This window comes from Gymnoscopelus braueri (genome assembly GCF_963280865.1).
Source record: "Gymnoscopelus braueri genome assembly, chromosome: 17".
Lineage (NCBI taxonomy): Eukaryota > Metazoa > Chordata > Actinopteri > Myctophiformes > Myctophidae > Gymnoscopelus > Gymnoscopelus braueri.
Window position 1 is genome coordinate 39,478,017 of NC_137617.1, and position 22,511 is coordinate 39,500,527.

The 22,511-nt window shown below is 39.9% G+C and overlaps 1 protein-coding gene across 1 annotated transcript; it reads left to right on the forward strand.

Annotated features, from left to right (window-relative positions):
- Nucleotides 1-586: 586 nt before the first annotated feature.
- Nucleotides 587-5,520, forward strand: LOC308105321 (E3 ubiquitin-protein ligase TRIM39-like). The gene is made up of 2 exons (XM_080455978.1): nt 587-653; nt 2,545-5,520. Exon 2 carries the CDS (start codon nt 2,547-2,549, stop codon nt 4,209-4,211), a length of 1,665 nt encoding a protein of 554 aa, XP_080312104.1. The 5' UTR covers nt 587-653; nt 2,545-2,546; the 3' UTR covers nt 4,212-5,520.
- The last annotated feature ends 16,991 nt before the right edge of the window (nt 5,521-22,511 follow it).

The following is a 22,511-nucleotide window of genomic DNA, read 5'->3' on the forward strand; positions in this document are numbered from 1 at the left end:
TCCTTAACACAACACTCTCCCCATTGCCACAAGAACCACACTCTGCCTATTGCCATGGGAACGCACAGTCTCCCATCAGCAACAATGAGTATTTGGCACGGATAACACTTAGATCCAAGCTGGATGGGGGTCGGGGGGCACTATACACACGCACACGCACACGCACACGCACACACACACGCCTCAACTGGTTCTAATCTGGAAGTAGAGAGAAAGTAGATTGCACCAGCAGCCAGAGAACAGGAGGGAGAGAAAAGTAATGCCTAATCTATGCTCTGTCACACCATGGTGTCGCGTGCCAAAATCTGTAGATCGGCTGTTTTCAGCATGCCACACCATGGTACAACAATGTATAAAAAATGCTTTAAGGATTCAAAACAATGAACACAGCTTGACGTAACCGTGAACCTGATCAATCTAAAAGTCTCATTCACAAGTTCACAACATGCAAGGTCATTAGAGTTAGAGACTCGCTTAGACGAATGTATTGAAGACACTGTCTCTTTAAGAACATGCACCCACACCACATTTGATGCACGTTGGACCGGTTGGATTTGGATTGACTGCAGAGGGCGGAAATGAAAGTGAAGTAATGTTGACAGTCACAAGTCACAGTAAAGTTTCCGACCGTGTTGTTACCTGAACAAGAAGAGGTAAGAGATCACTTTTGACATGTATTTGTATTTTGTGAGCTATTTATTAACCCCTAAAAGATATTTTTCTATGGTTTACAAAAGATTACACATTATGTTAATGTATACGTAGCAAAGAAGTGCTTTCACCTACTGTATGACTCTTAAAGACTGCCAAGCGGAAAATTCGAGAAAACCTGCATTTTTCTCATTTGTCTTGTTTGCTTCACTATAAAATAATTTGACACAATGTCATAGTTTGCGGGTCTTGTCATGGTGTTAGTTTACATATATTGTCACGGTATCATAGTTTGCAGGTTCTGGGGTCTGGGTAGTAGTCAGAGCTGGATCCCTGAACGGGCCTGTTATTGGCCCACGGGCTCAAAGGTCAGGGGTGCAACTACATGGAGCCTAGGCAAGGCAAGGCAATTTTATTTGTATAGCACATTCCAACAACAAGGCAATTCAATGTACTTTACACAAAACATCAAGCAAAGCAAACACAATAATACAATTATAAAAATGACCTTAGGATGCATAAAACAAAACAAGTACAAATGTATAGTTACAGTGCAGAGGAGAAAAGAAAAGAGAAAAAAAGAAAAATAACTCAAAGGCAGCAGCAAACAGAGTTATGTTGATAGAGCAATAAGCCCACACCCCAAAGACTCATTCTAGATGGTCAGAAGAGCCCCATGGGATTTTCTGCTCAGGGTCTCAAGAATCACTTCTGCTCACGAAAGGCTAAATATTTAGTTTTGCTTTCCTTTCTAGTTTACCACAGCCACTGGACCTTTTTTGGGCGGTGTAGCCGCCCCTATAAGTGGGGTTGGGACACCTCATTAGCTGTATTGTGATTGGCTCATTAGTACACCCCTAGCTGTACTGTGATTGGCTGACTCTATTGGCTGACTCTATTCAGCACTGTGATTGGCTGGCGAGACACATGATGACATTAATAACCTATAAATAGGATTATGCACATCAAAAAATCCATATTTTTTTTGAAGTGAGCTTCCATCACTATGATGACCACTGTGATGACCACACCGCCCACTTCACACTGGGTGTGATTTTTTTCTTTCTTTCTTTTTTTTTTACCAAGTACTGTTGTAATGGTATTTTAGAGTATAATTTCCTGGTAATTAAAAAAATAAGGAAGTTGATAGCTCATCCTGCACTTGGGATTATAAAAGTGCAGGAGGTGCTCAAGTTCAAACATGAGGAGGAGCAAAGCCAGGAAGAGGGTGAGAGCAATCTGTGGAAACATACAATACAATGACAATGATTTTCTCTGGCCACCAGGCTGCAGCACTCTGTAGCAGAGAGGAGAAGTAGGCAGCCAAAACTCAAGCATTATCTTTCTCTTTTTCATTGTTGATTATCACAAAAATGGAATCACCTCTGTTTGAAGTTACAACTAGGTGTGAGATCTCCTGTAAGTTTAAGGCAAAGAGTAGGTTAATATACAACCTTTTAGGTTCCGGTTTTGCCACCTTAGCTTAGCTTGAGATGGCGACCCAATGTAAGCTACGGCCCTTTTTTGTTGAGTACTGTTGGCTACTGTAAACCCCAATCAATATAGGAGACATGTCCTACCCATGCCATACCCTACCCCACGTGTTTCCTTTTTAAAGTAAACACGTAGATGGAATCAAATGGCGTGAATGTTAGCCATTTCATGGGGTCTTTAAAGGGTTATTTTTTTCTGCTAGCCTGCAGAACTGTTCTTTTTATCACCACCAGGCGGCTGGAACAAACTTTGCCGGTCCTGGGTAGGCAACCTGATCTGGTGGGGATCTGTGCTCAGAGGAGCGCACATTTCTTGTGTATATACTGTAGCTTTTTATCCTGCGCTGTGTTAATGTGAAATTATGCCCCTGACAACAATGTTTTTTGTTGCATGTTACAGAAATGTCTACTTCCAGCTCCAGCCTCCTTTGTGAAGATCAGTTCCTGTGTTCCATTTGTCTGGCTGTGTTTGAGGATCCAGTGTCTACTCCATGTGGACACAACTTCTGTAAAGCCTGTATCACAGGCTACTGGGATACAACTGTTATCTATCAGTGCCCGCTCTGCAAGACAGCCTTTGGGATTAGACCGGATCTCAAAGTCAATACTTTCATCTCAGAGCTCGCTGCCCAGTTCATGAGGTCTGTCAGAGTGACAGACAGCAGCAGCCCAGCCCAAACACTTTCCAAGTCTGGAAAGGTAGTCTGTGACGTCTGCACGGACCCCAAGCTCAATGCCGTCAAGTCCTGTCTGGAGTGTCAGACCTCTTACTGTGGAACTCATCTAGAGCCACATCAGAGGGTCAAAGGTCTGCTGAAACACACGCTGATTGACCCTGTGGAGAACCTGGGAGACAGCATGTGTCAGAAACACAACAGGCTCCTGACGTTGTTCTGTAGAGCCGAGCAGGTCACTCTGTGTGACATCTGCGTTGGGACGCACAGCCAGGCCCACAAGGTCGTTCCTGTCCAGCAAGAATGTAGAGAGAAGTGGGCTCAGCTTGGGAAGGCGGAGACTAAAGTGCAAAACATGATCCATGAGAGGCTGCTGAAGGTGCAGGAGTTCAAACGCGAGGTGGAGCAAAGCCAGGAAGACGGTGGAAATGAGATTGCAGGAATCGTACAGGAATTCACCGCTCTGATGTCTGCCATTGAAAAAAGTCAGGTTGAGCTCATTGATGCAGTTAATGAAAAGCAAAAAGCAGCAGAGAAACGGGCTCAAGACCATGTTCAAGATCTGGAGAAGGAAATTACTGAGCTACGGAGTCTGAGTACCCAGCTGAAGGAGCTGTTGGACACCAAGGATAACCTCCACCTCCTTCAGAACTTTCCATCCCAATCCATCCTCCCAAACACTAAGGACTGGTCTGTCATTATGGCCAGCAGTAAACTGGGAACTGAGCCCATGCGGGAATCATTACGAAGAATAATTTCTCATCTAAAAATGATGAGTAAGGAGATGAAGAAGTTCTGCGATTTAACACTGTTAACTGATGCTGCTCTAAGGAGGATGCAACAGTATGCAGTGGATGTTGTTCTCGATCCTTCAACAGCATTCCATAAGCTTGTCTTGTCTGATGATGGGAAACAAGTGAGCTACGGTGACAAAACACAAAGGGCCCTTACAAGTAAAATTATGTTTTACAATAGTTATTCGGTTCTGGGTACGATGGGCTTCTCTTCAGGTAAGTTCTACTTTGAGGTTTACGTGGGAACGAAGACAGAATGGCGTATAGGAGTGGCCACTGGGTCTATTAACAGGAAAACAGGCATTCCTCGGCATCCTGACAGTGGACTCTGGGCTTTATTGTTTATCCTTGATAGTTATGAAGCCTTCAGTATCCCTGATGTCCCAGTCTCCTGGAGGAAGATGGAGAAGGTTGGGGTGTTTGTGGATTATGAGGAAGGCAACGTCTCATTCTATGACGTGGAGGCCAAATGCCTAATTTATTCTTTCACTAACTGCCACTTCTCTGAGAGAATCTACCCGTACTTTAATCCCTGTGACAATGAATATGGATCGAACCTTGCACCATTGGTCATCACTGCTGTCAGTCATACTGAGTGATTGGTGGGTGAATGAGCAGGCCTAATTATCATCATCAGGAATTAAAAGCATTTAATCTAAAACAGCTATTGTTTTTTAGAATTAATAGGTTCATGATTAATGTATTTTTTGTGTTGTTCCATCCACAATTTATGATCAAAAAATATAATATGGCTGAAGGGGACACTAACCTAAATGTCTTTGACTCCAGCCAGCACTCATCATCCTTAACACAACACTCTCCTCATTGCCACGTCAACCACACTCATGCCTATTGCCATGGGAACGCACAGTCTCCCATCAACAACAATGAGTATTTGGCACGGTTAACACTTAGGTTCAAGCTGGGTGGGAGAGGGCACTGTATATACTATACACACACACACACACACACACACACACACACACACACACACACACACACACACACACATTCACACACATTCACACACGCCTCACTGGTTCCAATCTGGAAGATGAGAGAAAGTAGATTGCACGAGCAGCCAAAGAACAGGAGTCTATGCTCTGTCACACCATGGTGTCGCGTGCCAAAATCTGCTCAACACGCCCCATCCGCAGTACTGAAAACAGTTGTCAGCACGCCACACCATGGTACAACAAAGTATTAAACAATGCCCAAAACAATGAGAACATTTGCTGATCTATACAGCTAGAAGTAACAGTGAACCTGATTAATGTAACCCATTTGGGAGGGAACCCCTATTTGTAACGATACCTTTCGAGATGGGAACCCCTTTTGGGGTTGTTGTTGCTACACAGTATATAGTAACATACACTTTTTGTAATTCTTTAATAAATATTTGAAGTTTTTCAGAAAACCTAGGTCAGGATTTTAAAGGCGTTTTTCATAATCGGCCTCAGATCTAAATGGATTAAGAGGCTCATTACAACCTGCAAAGTCATTAGAACCTTTTCTAGACCTTTTTCACCAGCCATACATATTGACATACTGAACAGTTGTTATGTAATGTTACTTCCTACAATGACACTAATTAAAGCTCTGTTCCATTTAGTGTAGCAGTACGTCTCTCCAGTGAGCCAACATTAAAGGAGTAGTTCACCCAAAAAAGTACTTCTTTTTTATCAATTACACACCCCATGAAGCCTTGAATTTTTGTCGCATTCCTGAGCCAATAATTTGATGACCGGGTCATCGGTCAATAGGAGACTCTGTAGGAGACTCAAAGAGGTAGGAGACTCAATCCTACTCAAAGCGTCTCTCCTACCGTCGGTCTGTCCATTTACACTCTGCAGATCTCACAGACTACTACAGCACTGAACCTAAGTTAATTAGTGCACTGTGCTCTCTCTGGTGCCCAAGGAAGGAACTTTTTAGAACCTTTTTTGGACTGTCTGATTGTTTCACATCTTTGTGATGTCATGTATAACATTAAACATTTTGTAATGTGTATTTACATTATGTGGTCTATTAAACTAGGCTCATTGAATCTTGTTTGTCGTATTAGTATTATTCATTATTGTTTGTTGCCAAAATTCAGTAGCCCCTGCTCTAAAAAAGGCATATTAGAGCCACAATAACAGGATTATAGACCAAGGTATTGATAATGCTTCTGTCTCTTAACATTATGTCGGAGTGAAAGGAATGAAATGAAAGTGAAAAGTTGACAATCACGACACTATCGAGGCACAATCCGTGTAGGCTAGACGCAAGAAGAGGTAAGAGATCAGGAGCGTCCTTAGAGATCAGGAGGCCCTAGGCAAACCCCAGTTAAAGGGGTATTTACTCGCAACCCTTAAAAATTGGGCCGCGACCCACATATGGGTCCCGGAGTAAATACCCCTTTATTTTTTCTTTCCTACATTTTGTTTTGAATTATTTCAAAAGGTGAAACAAATTAAAACTGAAAACAACAATAAAAGAAATTCATGAGTTTAAAAAAGTGTGTCTCACACACTAAATAAATGTATGCGTGTGTGTCCACAAACAAAGAAAATGCACAATTGTGCATTTGCGCAATTGCTTTGCAAATACAATACCTTATAAAATACAAGGCAAATACAATACCTTTACCATAAATGTCATATAGCTTAGCTAGCAAACATGTCTGGGGGAAACACATTAGCATGTCAACTGAAACTACAGCTGATTGAGGCTCTGACTGAGGCTAATCACAATGTATATTATGTATGTATGTATATTATATATCATAATATGAATAGCCTAATTTAAATCTAGGAGCAAACAGATGACAATGACCTCACTCGGCCGGGACACTACACTATCATTGCTGTCGGGTGGAAACCTTGTATGTCCAAAACCATTCCTTTTTTATTATTATTTGACAAACATTTTAAAATTGTGAAGCGTTGTGAGCTTGTAGATCTGCTATTTTCAAAATTTTTGTGGGACACCCTTGTATGATGAAGTAGGGCATTAATCTACGGAGAATTTCTTTTTTAATCGTGGAGATACAAGGTTTCTGCCCGACAGCAACACTATGATAAAGGGAAAGGATATGTCAGGGTTATATCAGTAATCATGGCTCTTTACCACTTCCATAACAGCTTTCCAGAACCTGTGAAGTTCTGTGATTTTTGTTTGTTTGCTTGTTTATGTTTCCATAACAACCAGAACCACCCAGAAGGGGGAGGTACATCATAAATAAATAAAAAAGTGAAAGACTAAAAAGACAAGACAAGACAAGTTATGACTTAATGCAGCATGTTTAAAATGTTGGACTACTGTACCTCCAAACAGACAAGGTCTCACGCCCGCCCTGTGATCTTTGACACCTACCCAAGGGGGGAGCAGCACAGGGGGATTCCCCTTTTGGTTAGCGGTTAAGATGCTTGGCTTTAGTGGCTCTTCCTGTGCGAGAGACCATGGTTTGAACCTGGGTGTTACACTCACCAACGTGTGTAAAGATGTGTTTTGAACTCTACATCGAGAGCATCAAACAATAAAGACAAGCGTGCAGATGGGGATTTGAACCCAGGGCTCTCATCACAGGGAGCAGCGCTAAACAGTTGGCTAAGACCCACTAGTATCCACACTGGTTCGTCATACATGTTATTATTACACAATGTCATTGGGGAGCCAAGGGTCAATCAACTGTAGTCAACCTACCAGGTTCTGAGAGGGGTGGGACTAAAAGAGGAGGAAGTCTGAGAGTGAGAGAAACAGGTAAAAACAGTGACGTTTAAGTGTTGGTTATTAGTTCAATAATCTTTTTTAATGTCACCAAATTAAGAGCCGGGGTAAGGATATATCAGCGTGTAATCCTGTGCAATCAAAACAAGGTTCGTTTTTTTTGGAGCTGGGTTTTCACTCAGAATTTCTCCCATCACCAGCTGACATGAATAACTTCATGGTGGGCTTGTCAACTAACACGCTAGCCTGGAGGAGAAGAGCGAGTGTGAGACATTTCAACAAGTTTCTGTGTGAGTATGGATAGGACATTTAGCAGTGATGTGCTGTTTTGTTTTGTTTTTTGTTGTGTGCTTCAGGACCCTGCAGGCTACCATGTCAAACCCTGCTACTATGTCAAAATACTCCAGGATTGAACCGTAGGACGACTTGAATTTGAACATGGAATCTTTGAGCTGAGAGTCTGATCATTACACCATCACACAGTCAGTCTCAGCATGTCTCTAAAACTTTTGAAGCATTATTTTATATGTTAGCCTTCAGTTAGTAAAGTTGAAATACTCCAGCATTGAACCATAGGAGGACTGGGATTTGAATATGGAATCTTATCATTAGACCACTACACCATCACGGCCAAGACTAATGGTGAGGTACTTTTGAAGTGTTTGTTCATATGTTAACATTAAGAATTCACAGCAATCCTGCATTTAACTACAGTAGGACCATAGAAGACAGGTAAGAACCATAGTAAGTACCATAGAAGACAGGTAAGAACCATAGTAAGCACCATAGATGACAGGTAAGCACCATAGTAAGCAGGAAGCACCATAGAAGACAGGTAAGCACCATAAATGGCAGGTAAGCACCATAATAAGCACCTTAGATTAACGGTAAGCACCATAGTAAGCACCATAGAAAACAGGGAAGCACCATTAAGCACTAATGAAGACAAGGAAGTGCCATAGAAGACAGGGAAGCACCATGGAAGAAGCATTGTCTTCTATGGTGCTTCCTATGGTGCTTCACTGGATAGGGGTGGCCATAGCTGAGTGTTTAGTGAGGCTACCTGGGGAGACAGAGTTTTCTGGTTCTCCCAGGTATGATTCCAGGCCAGGCCACCAATATCCATGTGTTTCCCTGAGCAAGACTCTTGACTTCTAATTGCTCTGTGCCCCTTGAGGGCTGCGATTCTGCTGGGTTGAGCTGAAAAGCTGAATTTCCCCTGCGGGAGGAGTCCACATTATTATTCCCTGTCCTGTTGTATGTTGACCTGAAATGTTGGGTGGAATGGGCCTGACATCCCTGTGACATAACCCTGTGTAAAATATGATGCATCACAGGAACCTGAATGTACTAGAGCTCGGTTCTTCAGTTGATAACATGAAACATCTCCAGGTCATTCATAGATATAGGTAAGGTAATGTCCCCACAGGTATAAGTATATTACAATAGATTTGGAGAAGTGAGGATTTTCCTGGTCCCACAAAATAAATGGTTAAAATGGAGTCAAACTTACTTTATACTTAGTAACTACAAAGGAACAGTTGTGTCTGGCTTAGAGACACCCAGACACACTGCCGTAGTCAGGTCTTGATCTTGTGACATTCTACGCACCAGGCAGTCACTCTACCCATTCACCTATGGCTGTCTCTTTGATCACAATGGTTCTCAAACAATTTCATGTGAAGGACCCCCAAAGTGATATGTATTGTACTTTAAATGCCCATTGCCATTGACAATGCATTGGGCGCTTAAAGTTAAATATCTCAAAAACTACAAAACATTTTAAAGTAAAAAGTTCAAGCATTTGTGTCCACAGTAAGATGAATTATAAAAAGTGTGAATGGAGTTTCTAGGTGAAACTGTTTTTTTAGGTGCCAAAACCTGTCATCGACCTCCATTATAAGTTTCTGAACTTTTAAATGAGTATATTTCTAAAACTATAAAACATTTCAAATATTCATGTTCAGGCAAACATGTCCACAGTAAGATGAATATTTTATGTATTATGTTCTCATTGAAATTGTCCACATCTGTGTGGCTCAATAGATAAGTACAGGGTCTGAAATCAGAAGGTTTGGGGTTTAAGGCTCTTGAAGAACATTTTCTCTGTCCATCTAAATTCTAAAAGGTGGTTTAAGTATTACGTTCTCTTTGTATCATATATACCTGTGTGGCTCAATAGATAAATACAGGGTCTGAGAGCAGAAGGTTTGGGGTTCAAACTTCCTGAAGAACATTTTAACTGTCCATCTGAATTCTATATGGTGGGTTAAGTATTACGTTCTCTTTGTATCATAAATACCTGTGTAGCTCAAGAGACGAATACAAGGTCTGAGAGCAGAAGGTTTGGGGTTCAAACCTCCTGTAGAACATTTTCACTGTCCATCTAAATTCTATATGGTGGGTTAAGTATGACGTTCCCAGTTGAAGCTTCCATGCCAGCGTGGCTTAAAAGATAAATACGTGGTTCATAATACCAGGGCTCCTGGTTCAAAGCTCACTCAAAACAACTCAAACAACAACTAAATAAAAACTGAAAGGGTAAAACAACTGAAATGAAACAGTGATCAATACAAAAACTGGTGATGGAAAAAAACAATAAAAATAACAATAAACAATAAAAAAAAAGTCACAAACTACTTAATGTGAAAAAACAGAGCTCATAGAATCACAGAATACAAAATAAAAAACTTTGCATAATATGTACATTTCTTAAGCTCCTCCCCCTGGGGGTGGGCTCCCTCCATGCTCCTCCCTCTCCTACCAGATTCTTAAGCTCCTCCCCCTGGAGGTGGGCTCCCTCCATGCTCCTCCCTCTCCTACCGGAGCTAAAAGAGGGCGTGAGGAGGGAGGCGGGCTACATCCATGCTTCTCGCCTTAAAGACAGAAAATTGAGATCTTCCCTGACCAAGATTCAAACCCACAACCTTCCGTTTGTGAAGCCTTTGCTTTTCACTTGCACCGCCAGGCCTTTCACACTAATCAGGATTTGGAGGTCATATTTAAAGTTAAAACAAGAGGTGACGGGTCAAAAGATGAAAATCCACAGCAAACACCTCTACCCCTTACAGAATGACTGAATCTACTAGATACACCCTCTGATGATCAGGGAAAGGGTTCATTATGACAACTGAGATTTAGGTTGTTTAAAACCATCTGTTAGAAAACGTGACTGAGTCTGAACCCAGATTTACACTTTCATTGAAAGCAAACAGAGAGATGTTTCTTAATGTCATAAAAAATGCATACCCTTTTTGTCATTTATAAATTCCTTAGTTTGAGATGATCAAAACTATAGCAGTTTTGGTGTTAAATCAAGTAGGCTACATTGTTCTCACTTTGGACTGGACATTAAAAAATGTCTGTAAAGTGTTCAACTATAGTTCCTCAAACAGTGCTGTATTATGACCACAGATCCTCTTTGATTAGCTGAATTAAGTTTAAGAAAATACCACTTTGCACTCATGGCATGCAGCATATCAACCAAATCAATGATCAATTATAGGCCGAGCTCCATACTTCGTTTTGAGGTATTCTAGTGACTAAGGGATAACAAATTACGTAAATTGAATCCAACCACATAAATGTAATACATTTATTGCAACAACCAACCAAGAGTGTTACAAAAGGCTGAGTTAACAAAATGAGGAAACTCAAACAAAGAACATTACATTACAGTCATTTAGCAGACGCTTTTATCCAAAGCGACTTACAATAAGTGTATTCAACAAGGTAGGGAACGAAAACTACTAATCACCAGAAGTCTTTAGTGCATTTCCTGCAAAAACAAGCAACCAAGAGTATACCTAGCGCTAAGGTAAAAGTGCAATATATCAGCTACCTATTTCGTTAAACAGATGAGACAAAATAGCTAAATCAAATGAGCATGAGCTAAAACAAATAAGTGTATCGACTAAACAAAGCACGTTTAAATTATTTTATTAAAACTAAGAACATTTTATTAAACAAGAACATTTTATTAAACAAAGAACGTTTAAATTATTTTATTAAAACTAACTTAACCCCATATGGGTAACCTGTGTCCCTCAGGGCTCAATACTAGTGTATTTTCTGTTTTGTGTTATTATGAGGAAAGCTTTGACTGAAAATAGACGATCGACAAGCTCACAATGTGTCGCAGTGAGATTGTTGATCGGCTATTTTCTGCTAAAGCTATACCCACAATACGGATACTGGGGTGGTCAACAGTGCTTAAAGGGCACCAAACCTCTACCAAAGTGGTCTTGTCCTTTAACAACTAAAATCCAAAAGGCTGGAGTGCTCCCAGTGAGCTTCATGGTGAGGGAGAGGGAGAAAGAGAAGTCCAGCCACCGCTTTTATAGAGGACAATCCAGGTGGGCCAGATCTCCACTGATGACACACTCCGCCCTCCAATCATTCTGAAACACATGACACATGGTTAGTAACCATGACAACCACACCAGTTACCCTGACAACCCCCACAAGAATTAAATATAAAAATTGATAGCCGTGCTGTGAACAATTTAGGCTGACAAGAACAAAGTATTTTTTTTAACGACAGGACTGTATGGCATTTTGTTTATACTATAGGCTAGTATTGTATGGCATTTTGTTTATACTATAGTATTTATGGCTTCATTTTTTTATGACACAGTACGAGTTTAGTATGACTTTTCTCATATATACTATTGTGTCAATGTAGGAACTGAATTAATAACAAGCTAAACTCCTTTTTGCATCAACTCCTCCAAGGAACAGGCCATGATATGATGTAGTTGGCAGGGCTTTATTGAAGAAAAGGTGACATTAAAAACAAACAATTAGACAAATAATCATACATTGATGATGATAATGAAGTGCACATTAGCATTCACACTGATTTACATTTCAACCTTAAAGTCACATCAGACAATGATCTGTCACTTTTACAAACTGTAATAAAAGTTATCCTTGCCTGGGCGTACCTCTGTGCTGGAGGCTGACGACAGGGGAACAGGTTCTCCTGAGAGCAAGAAGCTGCGATGGAGAGATGAGTGAATGACATGCGGTCCAAGGAGTCTCAGATTTACTGAAGCAGTTAAACCGTGCAGGGTACAGAGGTCTGACAGTTTTTTACCACTATAGAACTGTTGTGTGTATTTGAGCATTGCCCTGCATGCTCTTCAGTGAAAGATCACAGCCAGCTACAAACATGAAAAAACACATATAGTGTAGGTATATTTTGCTTGTTGATCTTATTTTTGTTTGGTTCTTCCCACGCTTTGTTTCGATGTCCCACGTCATAATTGATTGATTAGCTCCTGCTGTGTGTCCCCTCATCACCTTTAGTTTATGTCAGGTGAAGTGTGTGTTTGGGCAGCCTGGCATTCAGTGAGAGAATGGGGGTGAGCTAGGCTCAATATTTTGAGTTTGGGTTTGAACCCCTAACCTCTGGTTTGAGAAGCAACATATCTCTAGCTCAGGGGTGGGCAACTCTGATAATGGAGAGGGCCACTATATTTCCACACTCACTATGCCATTCTATGTCACACAAAAGTTGCGACGCGTTTTGAGCTTGTAGATCGGCTATTTTTGCATTTTTTAAATTGGAATCCTGATTTTTCTTTGCTATTTTTGAATTGGGATCCTGAAAAGTAACATTTGTATTTAATTTGAAATGCATTTAGTTATACTTATGTTAACCTTATGAACTTAAATACAAATACATTGGACATAAAAAGACAATAGAATTTTAATACTAGTCATCAAGCTACTAATATAGACTGAAGTAATTAAAGCGGGTCATGTTTGCATGTTTGGAATTGTAACAGCTGAAATCAATGATATATCAGTATTCTGATATTAACCTGCGAGCCGCATTAAGTGAGGGTGGGGGCCGCATGTGGCCCCCGGGCCGCTAGTTGCCCATGTATGCTCTAACTGCACCACTGGGTTTTCTTAGTTGTCTGTCTACTGTCTTGTATGCTCTTCAGCAGTGGTGGGAGAAGTAAAGCCCAGCATCCCTATTCTGGGGGCGAACATTCGTCAAAAATAACAGATTTACAAGCGCACAACGTGTCAACGTGTTGTGAGCTTGTAGATTGACAATTATTAGTGAAGAGATTTGGTGTAGGTGGTAACAAGGCAAGCGGGATAGTAAAGTCAAAATATCAATACCACAATGTAGAAATATACTGTGCATCTAAATTCTAAAAGGATAAGTATTTCCTTCCCATCTGAATGTTTCATGTCTCTGTGGCTCAAGAGATGTGTCACTGTTTATGAACCAAAGATTTTAAGGTTCAAAGCTCCTAAAGAACATTTTCACTGTCCATCCTAATTCTAAAAGGTGGGTTAAGTAGGCCTATTACGTCCTCCAATGCATTTTCCATGCCAGCGTAGCTCAAGAGATTAATCCAGGGTTTATAAACGTAAGATTTAGGATTCAAAGCTCCCATAGAACATCTTCATTGTCCATCTAAATCCTGAGAAGGTGGGTTAAGTATTATGTTCTCAGTTGCATCTTTCATGCCACCACGGCTTAAGAGAAAACTCTGGGGTTTATAAACCGAAGGTCTAGAGTTTGAAACTCCTGGAGCACATTTTCACTGTCCATCTAAATTCTATAAGGTGGTTTAACTATTACGTTTCCATTGAAATTGTCCAAATCTTTGTGGCTCAAGAGATAAATACAGGGTCTGAAAGCAGAAGGTATGGGGTTCAAGGTTCCTGAAGAACATTTTCACTGTCCATCTAAGTTCTATATGGTGGGTTAAGTATTACGTTCTCTTTGTATCATATATACCTGTGTGGCTCAAGAGATAAATACAAGGTCTGAGGACAGAAGGTTTGGGGTTCAAACCTCCTGTAGAACATTTTCACTGTCCATCTAAATTCTATATGGTGGGTTAAGTATGACGTTCCCAGTTATAGCTTCCATGCCAGCGTGGCTTAAAAGATCAATACGTGGTTCATAATACCAGGATTCCTGGTTCAAAGCTCACTCAAAACAACTCAAACAACAACTAAATAAAAACTGAAAGGGTAAAACAACTAAAATGAAACAGTGATCAATACAAAAACAGGTGATGGAAACAATACAAAACACAATAAACAATAAAAAAAAAACACTCAAACATCTTAATGTGAAAAAACAGGGTCCAAAAAATAAAAAATGTTGCATAATATGTAAATTTATTAAGCTCCATCCCCCTGGGGGTGGGCTCCCTCCATGCTCCTCCCTCTCCTACCCGATTCTTAAGCTCCTCCCCCTGGAGGTGGGCTCCCTCCATGCTCCTCCCTCTCCTACCGGAGCTAAAAGAGGGCGTGAGGAGGGAGGCGGGCTACATCCATGCTTCTCGCCTTAAAAAGACCAAAAATTGAGGTCTTCCCTGACCAAGATTCAAACCCACAACCTTCCGTTTGTGAAGCCTATGCTTTTCACTTGCACTACCAGGCCTTTCACACTAATCAGGATTTGGAGGTCATACTTAAAGCTAAAACGAGAGGTGACGGGTCAAAAGATGAAAATCCACAGCAAACACCTCTACCCCTTACAGAATGACTGAATCTACTAGATACACCCTCTGATGATCAGGGAAAGGGTTAATTATGACAACTGAGATTTAGGTTGTTTAAAACCATCTGTTAGAAAACGTGACTGAGTCTGAACCCAGATTTACACTTTCATTGAAAGCAAACAGAGAGATGTTTCTTAATGTCATAAAAAATGCATACCCTTTTTGTCATTTATAAATTCCTTAGTTTGAGATGATCAAAACTATAGCAGTTTTGGTGTTAAATCAAGTAGGCTACATTGTTCTCACTTTGGACTGGACATTAAAAAATGTCTGTAAAGTGTTCAACTATAGTTCCTCAAACAGTGCTGTATTATGACCACAGATCCTCTTTGATTAGCTGAATTAAGTTTAAGAAAATACCACTTTGCACTCATGGCATGCAGCATATCAACCAAATCAATGATCAATTATAGGCCGAGCTCCATACTTCGTCTTGAGGTATTCTAGTGACTAAGGGATAACAAATTACGTAAATTGAATCCAACCACATAAATGTAATATATTTATTGCAACAACCAACCAAGAGTGTTACAAAAGGCTGAGTTTGTAACAAAATGAGGAAACTCAAACAAAGAACATTACATTACAGTCATTTAGCAGACGCTTTTATCCAAAGCGACTTACAATAAGTGTATTCAACATAGGTAGGGAACGAAAACTACTAATCACCAGAAGTCTTTAGTGCATTTCCTGCAAAAACAAGCAACCAAGAGTATACCTAGCGCTAAGGTAAAAGTGCAATATATCAGCTACCTATTTCGTTAAACAGATGAGACAAAATAGCTAAATCAAATGAGCATGAGCTAAAACAAATAAGTGTATCGACTAAACAAAGCACGTTTAAATTATTTTATTAAAACTAAGAACATTTTATTAAACAAGAACGTTTTATTAAACAAAGAACGTTTAAATTATTTTATTAAAACTAACTTAACCCCATATGGGTAACCTGTGTCCCTCAGGGCTCAATACTAGTGTATTTTCTGTTTTGTGTTATTATGAGGAAAGCTTTGACTGAAAATAGACGATCGACAAGCTCACAATGTGTCGCAGTGAGATTGTTGATCGGCTATTTTCTGCTAAAGCTATACCCACAATACGGATACTGGGGTGGTCAACAGTGCTTAAAGGGCACCAAACCTCTACCAAAGTGGTCTTGTCCTTTAACAACTAAAATCCAAAAGGCTGGAGTGCTCCCAGTGAGCTTCATGGTGAGGGAGAGGGAGAAAGAGAAGTCCAGCCACCGCTTTTATAGAGGACAATCCAGGTGGGCCAGATCTCCACTGATGACACACTCCGCCCTCCAATCATTCTGAAACACATGACACATGGTTAGTAACCATGACAACCACACCAGTTACCCTGACAACCCCCACAAGAATTAAATATAAAAATTGATAGCCGTGCTGTGAACAATTTAGGCTGACAAGAACAAAGTATTTTTTTTAACAACAGGACTGTATGGCATTTTGTTTATACTATAGGCTAGTATTGTATGGCATTTTGTTTATACTATAGTATTTATGGCTTCATTTTTTTATGACACAGTACGAGTTTAGTATGACTTTTCTCATATATACTATTGTGTCAATGTAGGAACTGAATTAATAACAAGCTAAACTCCTTTTTGCATCAACTCCTCCAAGGAACAGGCCATATGATGTAGTTGGCAGGGCTTTATTGAAGAAAAGGTGACATTAAAAACAAACAATTAGACAAATAATCATACATTGATGATGATAATGAAGTGCACATTAGCATTCACACTGATTTACATTTCAACCTTAAAGTCACATCAGACAATGATCTGTCACTTTTACAAACTGTAATAAAAGTTATCCTTGCCTGGGCGTACCTCTGTGCTGGAGGCTGACGACAGGGGAACAGGTTCTCCTGAGAGCAAGAAGCTGCAATGGAGAGATGAGTGAATGACATGCGGTCCAAGGAGTCTCAGATTTACTGAAGCAGTTAAACCGTGCAGGGTACAGAGGTCTGACAGTTTTTTACCACTATAGAACTGTTGTGTGTATTTGAGCATTGCCCTGCATGCTCTTCAGTGAAAGATCACAGCCAGCTACAAACATGAAAAAACACATATAGTGTAGGTATATTTTGCTTGTTGATCTTATTTTTGTTTGGTTCTTCCCACGCTTTGTTTCGATGTCCCACGTCATAATTGATTGATTAGCTCCTGCTGTGTGTCCCCTCATCACCTTTAGTTTATGTCAGGTGAAGTGTGTGTTTGGGCAGCCTGGCATTCAGTGAGAGAATGGGGGTGAGCTAGGCTCAATATTTTGAGTTTGGGTTTGAACCCCTAACCTCTGGTTTGAGAAGCAACATATCTCTAGCTCAGGGGTGGGCAACTCTGATAATGGAGAGGGCCACTATATTTCCACACTCACTATGCCATTCTATGTCACACAAAAGTTGCGACGCGTTTTGAGCTTGTAGATCGGCTATTTTTGCATTTTTTAAATTGGAATCCTGATTTTTCTTTGCTATTTTTGAATTGGGATCCTGAAAAGTAACATTTGTATTTAATTTGAAATGCATTTAGTTATACTTATGTTAACCTTATGAACTTAAATACAAATACATTGGACATAAAAAGACAATAGAATTTTAATACTAGTCATCAAGCTACTAATATAGACTGAAGTAATTAAAGCGGGTCATGTTTGCATGTTTGGAATTGTAACAGCTGAAATCAATGATATATCAGTATTCTGATATTAACCTGCGAGCCGCATTAAGTGAGGGTGGGGGCCGCATGTGGCCCCCGGGCCGCTAGTTGCCCATGTATGCTCTAACTGCACCACTGGGTTTTCTTAGTTGTCTGTCTACTGTCTTGTATGCTCTTCAGCAGTGGTGGGAGAAGTAAAGCCCAGCATCCCTATTCTGGGGGCGAACATTCGTCAAAAATAACAGATTTACAAGCGCACAACGTGTCAACGTGTTGTGAGCTTGTAGATTGACAATTATTAGTGAAGAGATTTGGTGTAGGTGGTAACAAGGCAAGCGGGATAGTAAAGTCAAAATATCAATACCACAATGTAGAAATATACTGTGCATCTAAATTCTAAAAGGATAAGTATTTCCTTCCCATCTGAATGTTTCATGTCTCTGTGGCTCAAGAGATGTGTCACTGTTTATGAACCAAAGATTTTAAGGTTCAAAGCTCCTAAAGAACATTTTCACTGTCCATCCTAATTCTAAAAGGTGGGTTAAGTAGGCCTATTACGTCCTCCAATGCATTTTCCATGCCAGCGTAGCTCAAGAGATTAATCCAGGGTTTATAAACGTAAGATTTAGGATTCAAAGCTCCCATAGAACATCTTCATTGTCCATCTAAATCCTGAGAAGGTGGGTTAAGTATTATGTTCTCAGTTGCATCTTTCATGCCACCACGGCTTAAGAGAAAACTCTGGGGTTTATAAACCGAAGGTCTAGAGTTTGAAACTCCTGGAGCACATTTTCACTGTCCATCTAAATTCTATAAGGTGGTTTAACTATTACGTTTCCATTGAAATTGTCCAAATCTTTGTGGCTCAAGAGATAAATACAGGGTCTGAAAGCAGAAGGTATGGGGTTCAAGGTTCCTGAAGAACATTTTCACTGTCCATCTAAGTTCTATATGGTGGGTTAAGTATTACGTTCTCTTTGTATCATATATACCTGTGTGGCTCAAGAGATAAATACAAGGTCTGAGGACAGAAGGTTTGGGGTTCAAACCTCCTGTAGAACATTTTCACTGTCCATCTAAATTCTATATGGTGGGTTAAGTATGACGTTCCCAGTTATAGCTTCCATGCCAGCGTGGCTTAAAAGATCAATACGTGGTTCATAATACCAGGATTCCTGGTTCAAAGCTCACTCAAAACAACTCAAACAACAACTAAATAAAAACTGAAAGGGTAAAACAACTAAAATGAAACAGTGATCAATACAAAAACAGGTGATGGAAACAATACAAAACACAATAAACAATAAAAAAAAAACACTCAAACATCTTAATGTGAAAAAACAGGGTCCATAAAACAAAAAATAAAAAACGTTGCATAATATGTAAATTTATTAAGCTCCATCCCCCTGGGGGTGGGCTCCCTCCATGCTCCTCCCTCTCCTACCCGATTCTTAAGCTCCTCCCCCTGGAGGTGGGCTCCCTCCATGCTCCTCCCTCTCCTACTGGAGCTAAAAGAGGGCGTGAGGAGGGAGGCGGGCTACATCCATGCTTCTCGCCTTAAAAAGACCAAAAATTGAGGTCTTCCCTGACCAAGATTCAAACCCACAACCTTCCGTTTGTGAAGCCTATGCTTTTCACTTGCACTACCAGGCCTTTCACACTAATCAGGATTTGGAGGTCATACTTAAAGCTAAAACGAGAGGTGACGGGTCAAAAGATGAAAATCCACAGCAAACACCTCTACCCCTTACAGAATGACTGAATCTACTAGATACACCCTCTGATGATCAGGGAAAGGGTTAATTATGACAACTGAGATTTAGGTTGTTTAAAACCATCTGTTAGAAAACGTGACTGAGTCTGAACCCAGATTTACACTTTCATTGAAAGCAAACAGAGAGATGTTTCTTAATGTCATAAAAAATGCATACCCTTTTTGTCATTTATAAATTCCTTAGTTTGAGATGATCAAAACTATAGCAGTTTTGGTGTTAAATCAAGTAGGCTACATTGTTCTCACTTTGGACTGGACATTAAAAAATATATCTGTAAAGTGTTCAACTATAGTTCCTCAAACAGTGCTGTATTATGACCACAGATCCTCTTTGATTAGCTGAATTAAGTTTAAGAAAATACCACTTTGCACTCATGGTATGCAGCATATCAATCAATGATCAATTATAGGCCGAGCTCCATACTTCGTTTTGAGGTATTCTAGTGACTCGGGGATAACAAATTACGTAAATTGAATCCAACCACTTTAATGTAATTTATTTATTGCAACAACCAACCAAGAGTGTTGCAAACGGCTGAGTTTGTAACAAAATGAGGAAACTCACACAAACAAAGAACGTTTAAATTATTTTATTAAAACTAACATATATATGGGTAACATATGGGTAACCGGTGTCCCTCAGGGCTCAATACTAGTGTATTTTCTGTTTTGTGTTATTGTGGGGAAAGCTTTGGCTGAAAATAGCCGATCGACAAGCTCACAACGTATTGTAGTGAGCTTGTCGATCGGCTATTTTCTGCTAAAGCTATACCCACAATACGGATACTGGGGTGATTAACAGTGCTTAAAGGGCAAGACCACTTGGTAGACGTTTGGGTTGTGTAGTTACCTTGCCATGATGCATCTCAAAAGGTGGGCAAGAAATCTAAAATAATTGCTCCATTGATAATTAAAAATATGCTCCTCATTGAATTACATTGCATGCTGAAACAGCTCTCAAAGTCACTTTTAGCACAAACGAACGCAAATAAAGTTGATTCAGACAATTTAGAACATCACCAAACCCAGTACCGTTTGTTTTTTAAATAAAAATGCTAACATCCTGTTAATTTTGCTATTTTTATTAAAAAGAAAACCCGGACTGGATCTGCGGATCTGGATCTTCAAATGGTAAAATCAGCAGGAAGTTGACATTTATTTAAAAAAAAAAACAGTACTGGGTTTGGTGATGTTCTATATTGACTGAATCAGCTTTGTTCGTGTTCGTTTATGTGCTAAAAGCGTGACTTTGAAAGCCGTTTTACCGTATAATGTCAATGAGGAGCATATTTTGAATGATCAATTTCTATTCAATGAGCAATTATTTTAGATTTCGTGTTCACCTTTGGCGTTACATCATGGCAAGGTAACTACACAACCCAAACCTCTACCAAAGTGGTCTTGTCCTTTAACAACCAAAATCCAAAAGGCTGGAGTGCTCACAGTGAGCTTCATGGTGTGAGAGAGCACAAGAGTAAAGTCCAGCCACCTCTTTTATAGAGGACAATCCAGGTGGGCCAGATCTCCACTGATGACACACTCCGCCCTCCAATCATTCTGAAACACATGACACATGGTTAGTAACCATGACAACCACACCAGTTACCCTGACAACCCCCAGGGTTGTCACAAGAATTTAATATAAAAATAGATAGCTGTGCTGTGAACAATTTAGGCTGACAAGAAGAAAGTATTTTTTTAACGACAGGACTGTATGGCATTTTGTTTATACTAAAGTATTGTATAGCTAAAAAAATGTATGACACAGTACGAGTTTAGTATGACTTTTCTCATATACTATTGTGTCAATGTAGGAACTGAATTAATAACAAGCTCCCGCGACTTTGTCGAGCTACGCCTTGTCAAGCCAGGCTGTGTCGAGCCAGGATAATGAAGCCAGGCTTCACGTATTTCTATAAAAGACCATGAAAGTCGATAGCAGAATCCTTGAACTTGACCAATCATGGAGTCCAAAACCAGAGCGGCGTTCTTCTCTGTGGCTGAACAGCAGCAGCTCATGGAATCATACAAGGAAGTAAAATGTATAATAAGCAAGAAAGGAAACGCGACCGCAATAAATAGATCCAGGTAGACGGGACGCGCAATAACCCCACATTTGCAAGACCACTTTGGTAGAAGTTTGGGTTGTGTAGTTACCTTGCCATCATGATGTAACTCCAAAGGTGGACAAGAAATAAAAAATGATTTCTCCATTGATAATTTAAAGTATGCTCCTCATTGACTTACATTCAGTGAAGAAGCTCTTTTAAACCCGTAACTAATAATATATATATATATATATATATATATATATATATATATATATATATATATATATATATATATATATATATATATATATATATACACACACATATGTCAGACATTTTTTATAATATTAAAAGAAATCTGTAATATATTATCAAACATCTAACAACAATATGAAGTATAGTGTTAACAGAGTGACAATGACATATCACATGAGTCATTGTGAAACAATTATGATTCATGGTCACACACTATTTCAGTAATATAATGAAATTGATTACATCTTATTGTATTGATTTCATTTTATTTGAATGCAGGGTCATTCAAATGAGTCCATATACAAACATGTGTGTTGAATTAACTGTGGAAAAACTTGAAGAACAAGGCACTGGATTAAGTAAGCTTGGCTGTTAGCCTGCTCCTGACCAGGCTAACTTCACAGCTAAATTGCCATGGTAACTAAACTAGGCTTAATTCAATTCTCTTTCATGAAATCTAGTCATGGCTAAACTTAGCCAGGGTGAACTGGCTAAGCTAATCTTCAAGATAATTCAGCTTTCATGGAACCGATTCATCCCTAATCCTGGCTAAATTAAGCCAGGATAGGTGTTAAAGCCAGGCTTTAGCTCTAATTCACCTTTCGTGGAATAGGGCCCTGGACGTCGTGTACATGTCGTATGGACGGCGTATCGGTGTTGTATAAGATGTCTGGTTGTTTTTTGCGTTTTTCGTGGTTACTGAGGTCTGACCTGGACGTCGTATAGACGTTGTATGAACGGCGTGTCGGCGTTGTTGTATGGATGTCTTTTTGATGGTTACAGTGGGACGTCGTTAAACGTCCGTTGGCGTAAAGTAACTAAGTACATTTACTCAAGTACTGTACTTAAGCACAATGTTGAGGTATTTTTTCTTTACTGGAGTA

Bases quoted from the DNA above. Each gene is read 5' to 3' on its own strand.
- LOC308105321 (XM_080455978.1), top strand. From the start codon at position 2,547: ATGTCTACTTCCAGCTCCAGCCTCCTTTGTGAAGATCAGTTCCTGTGT.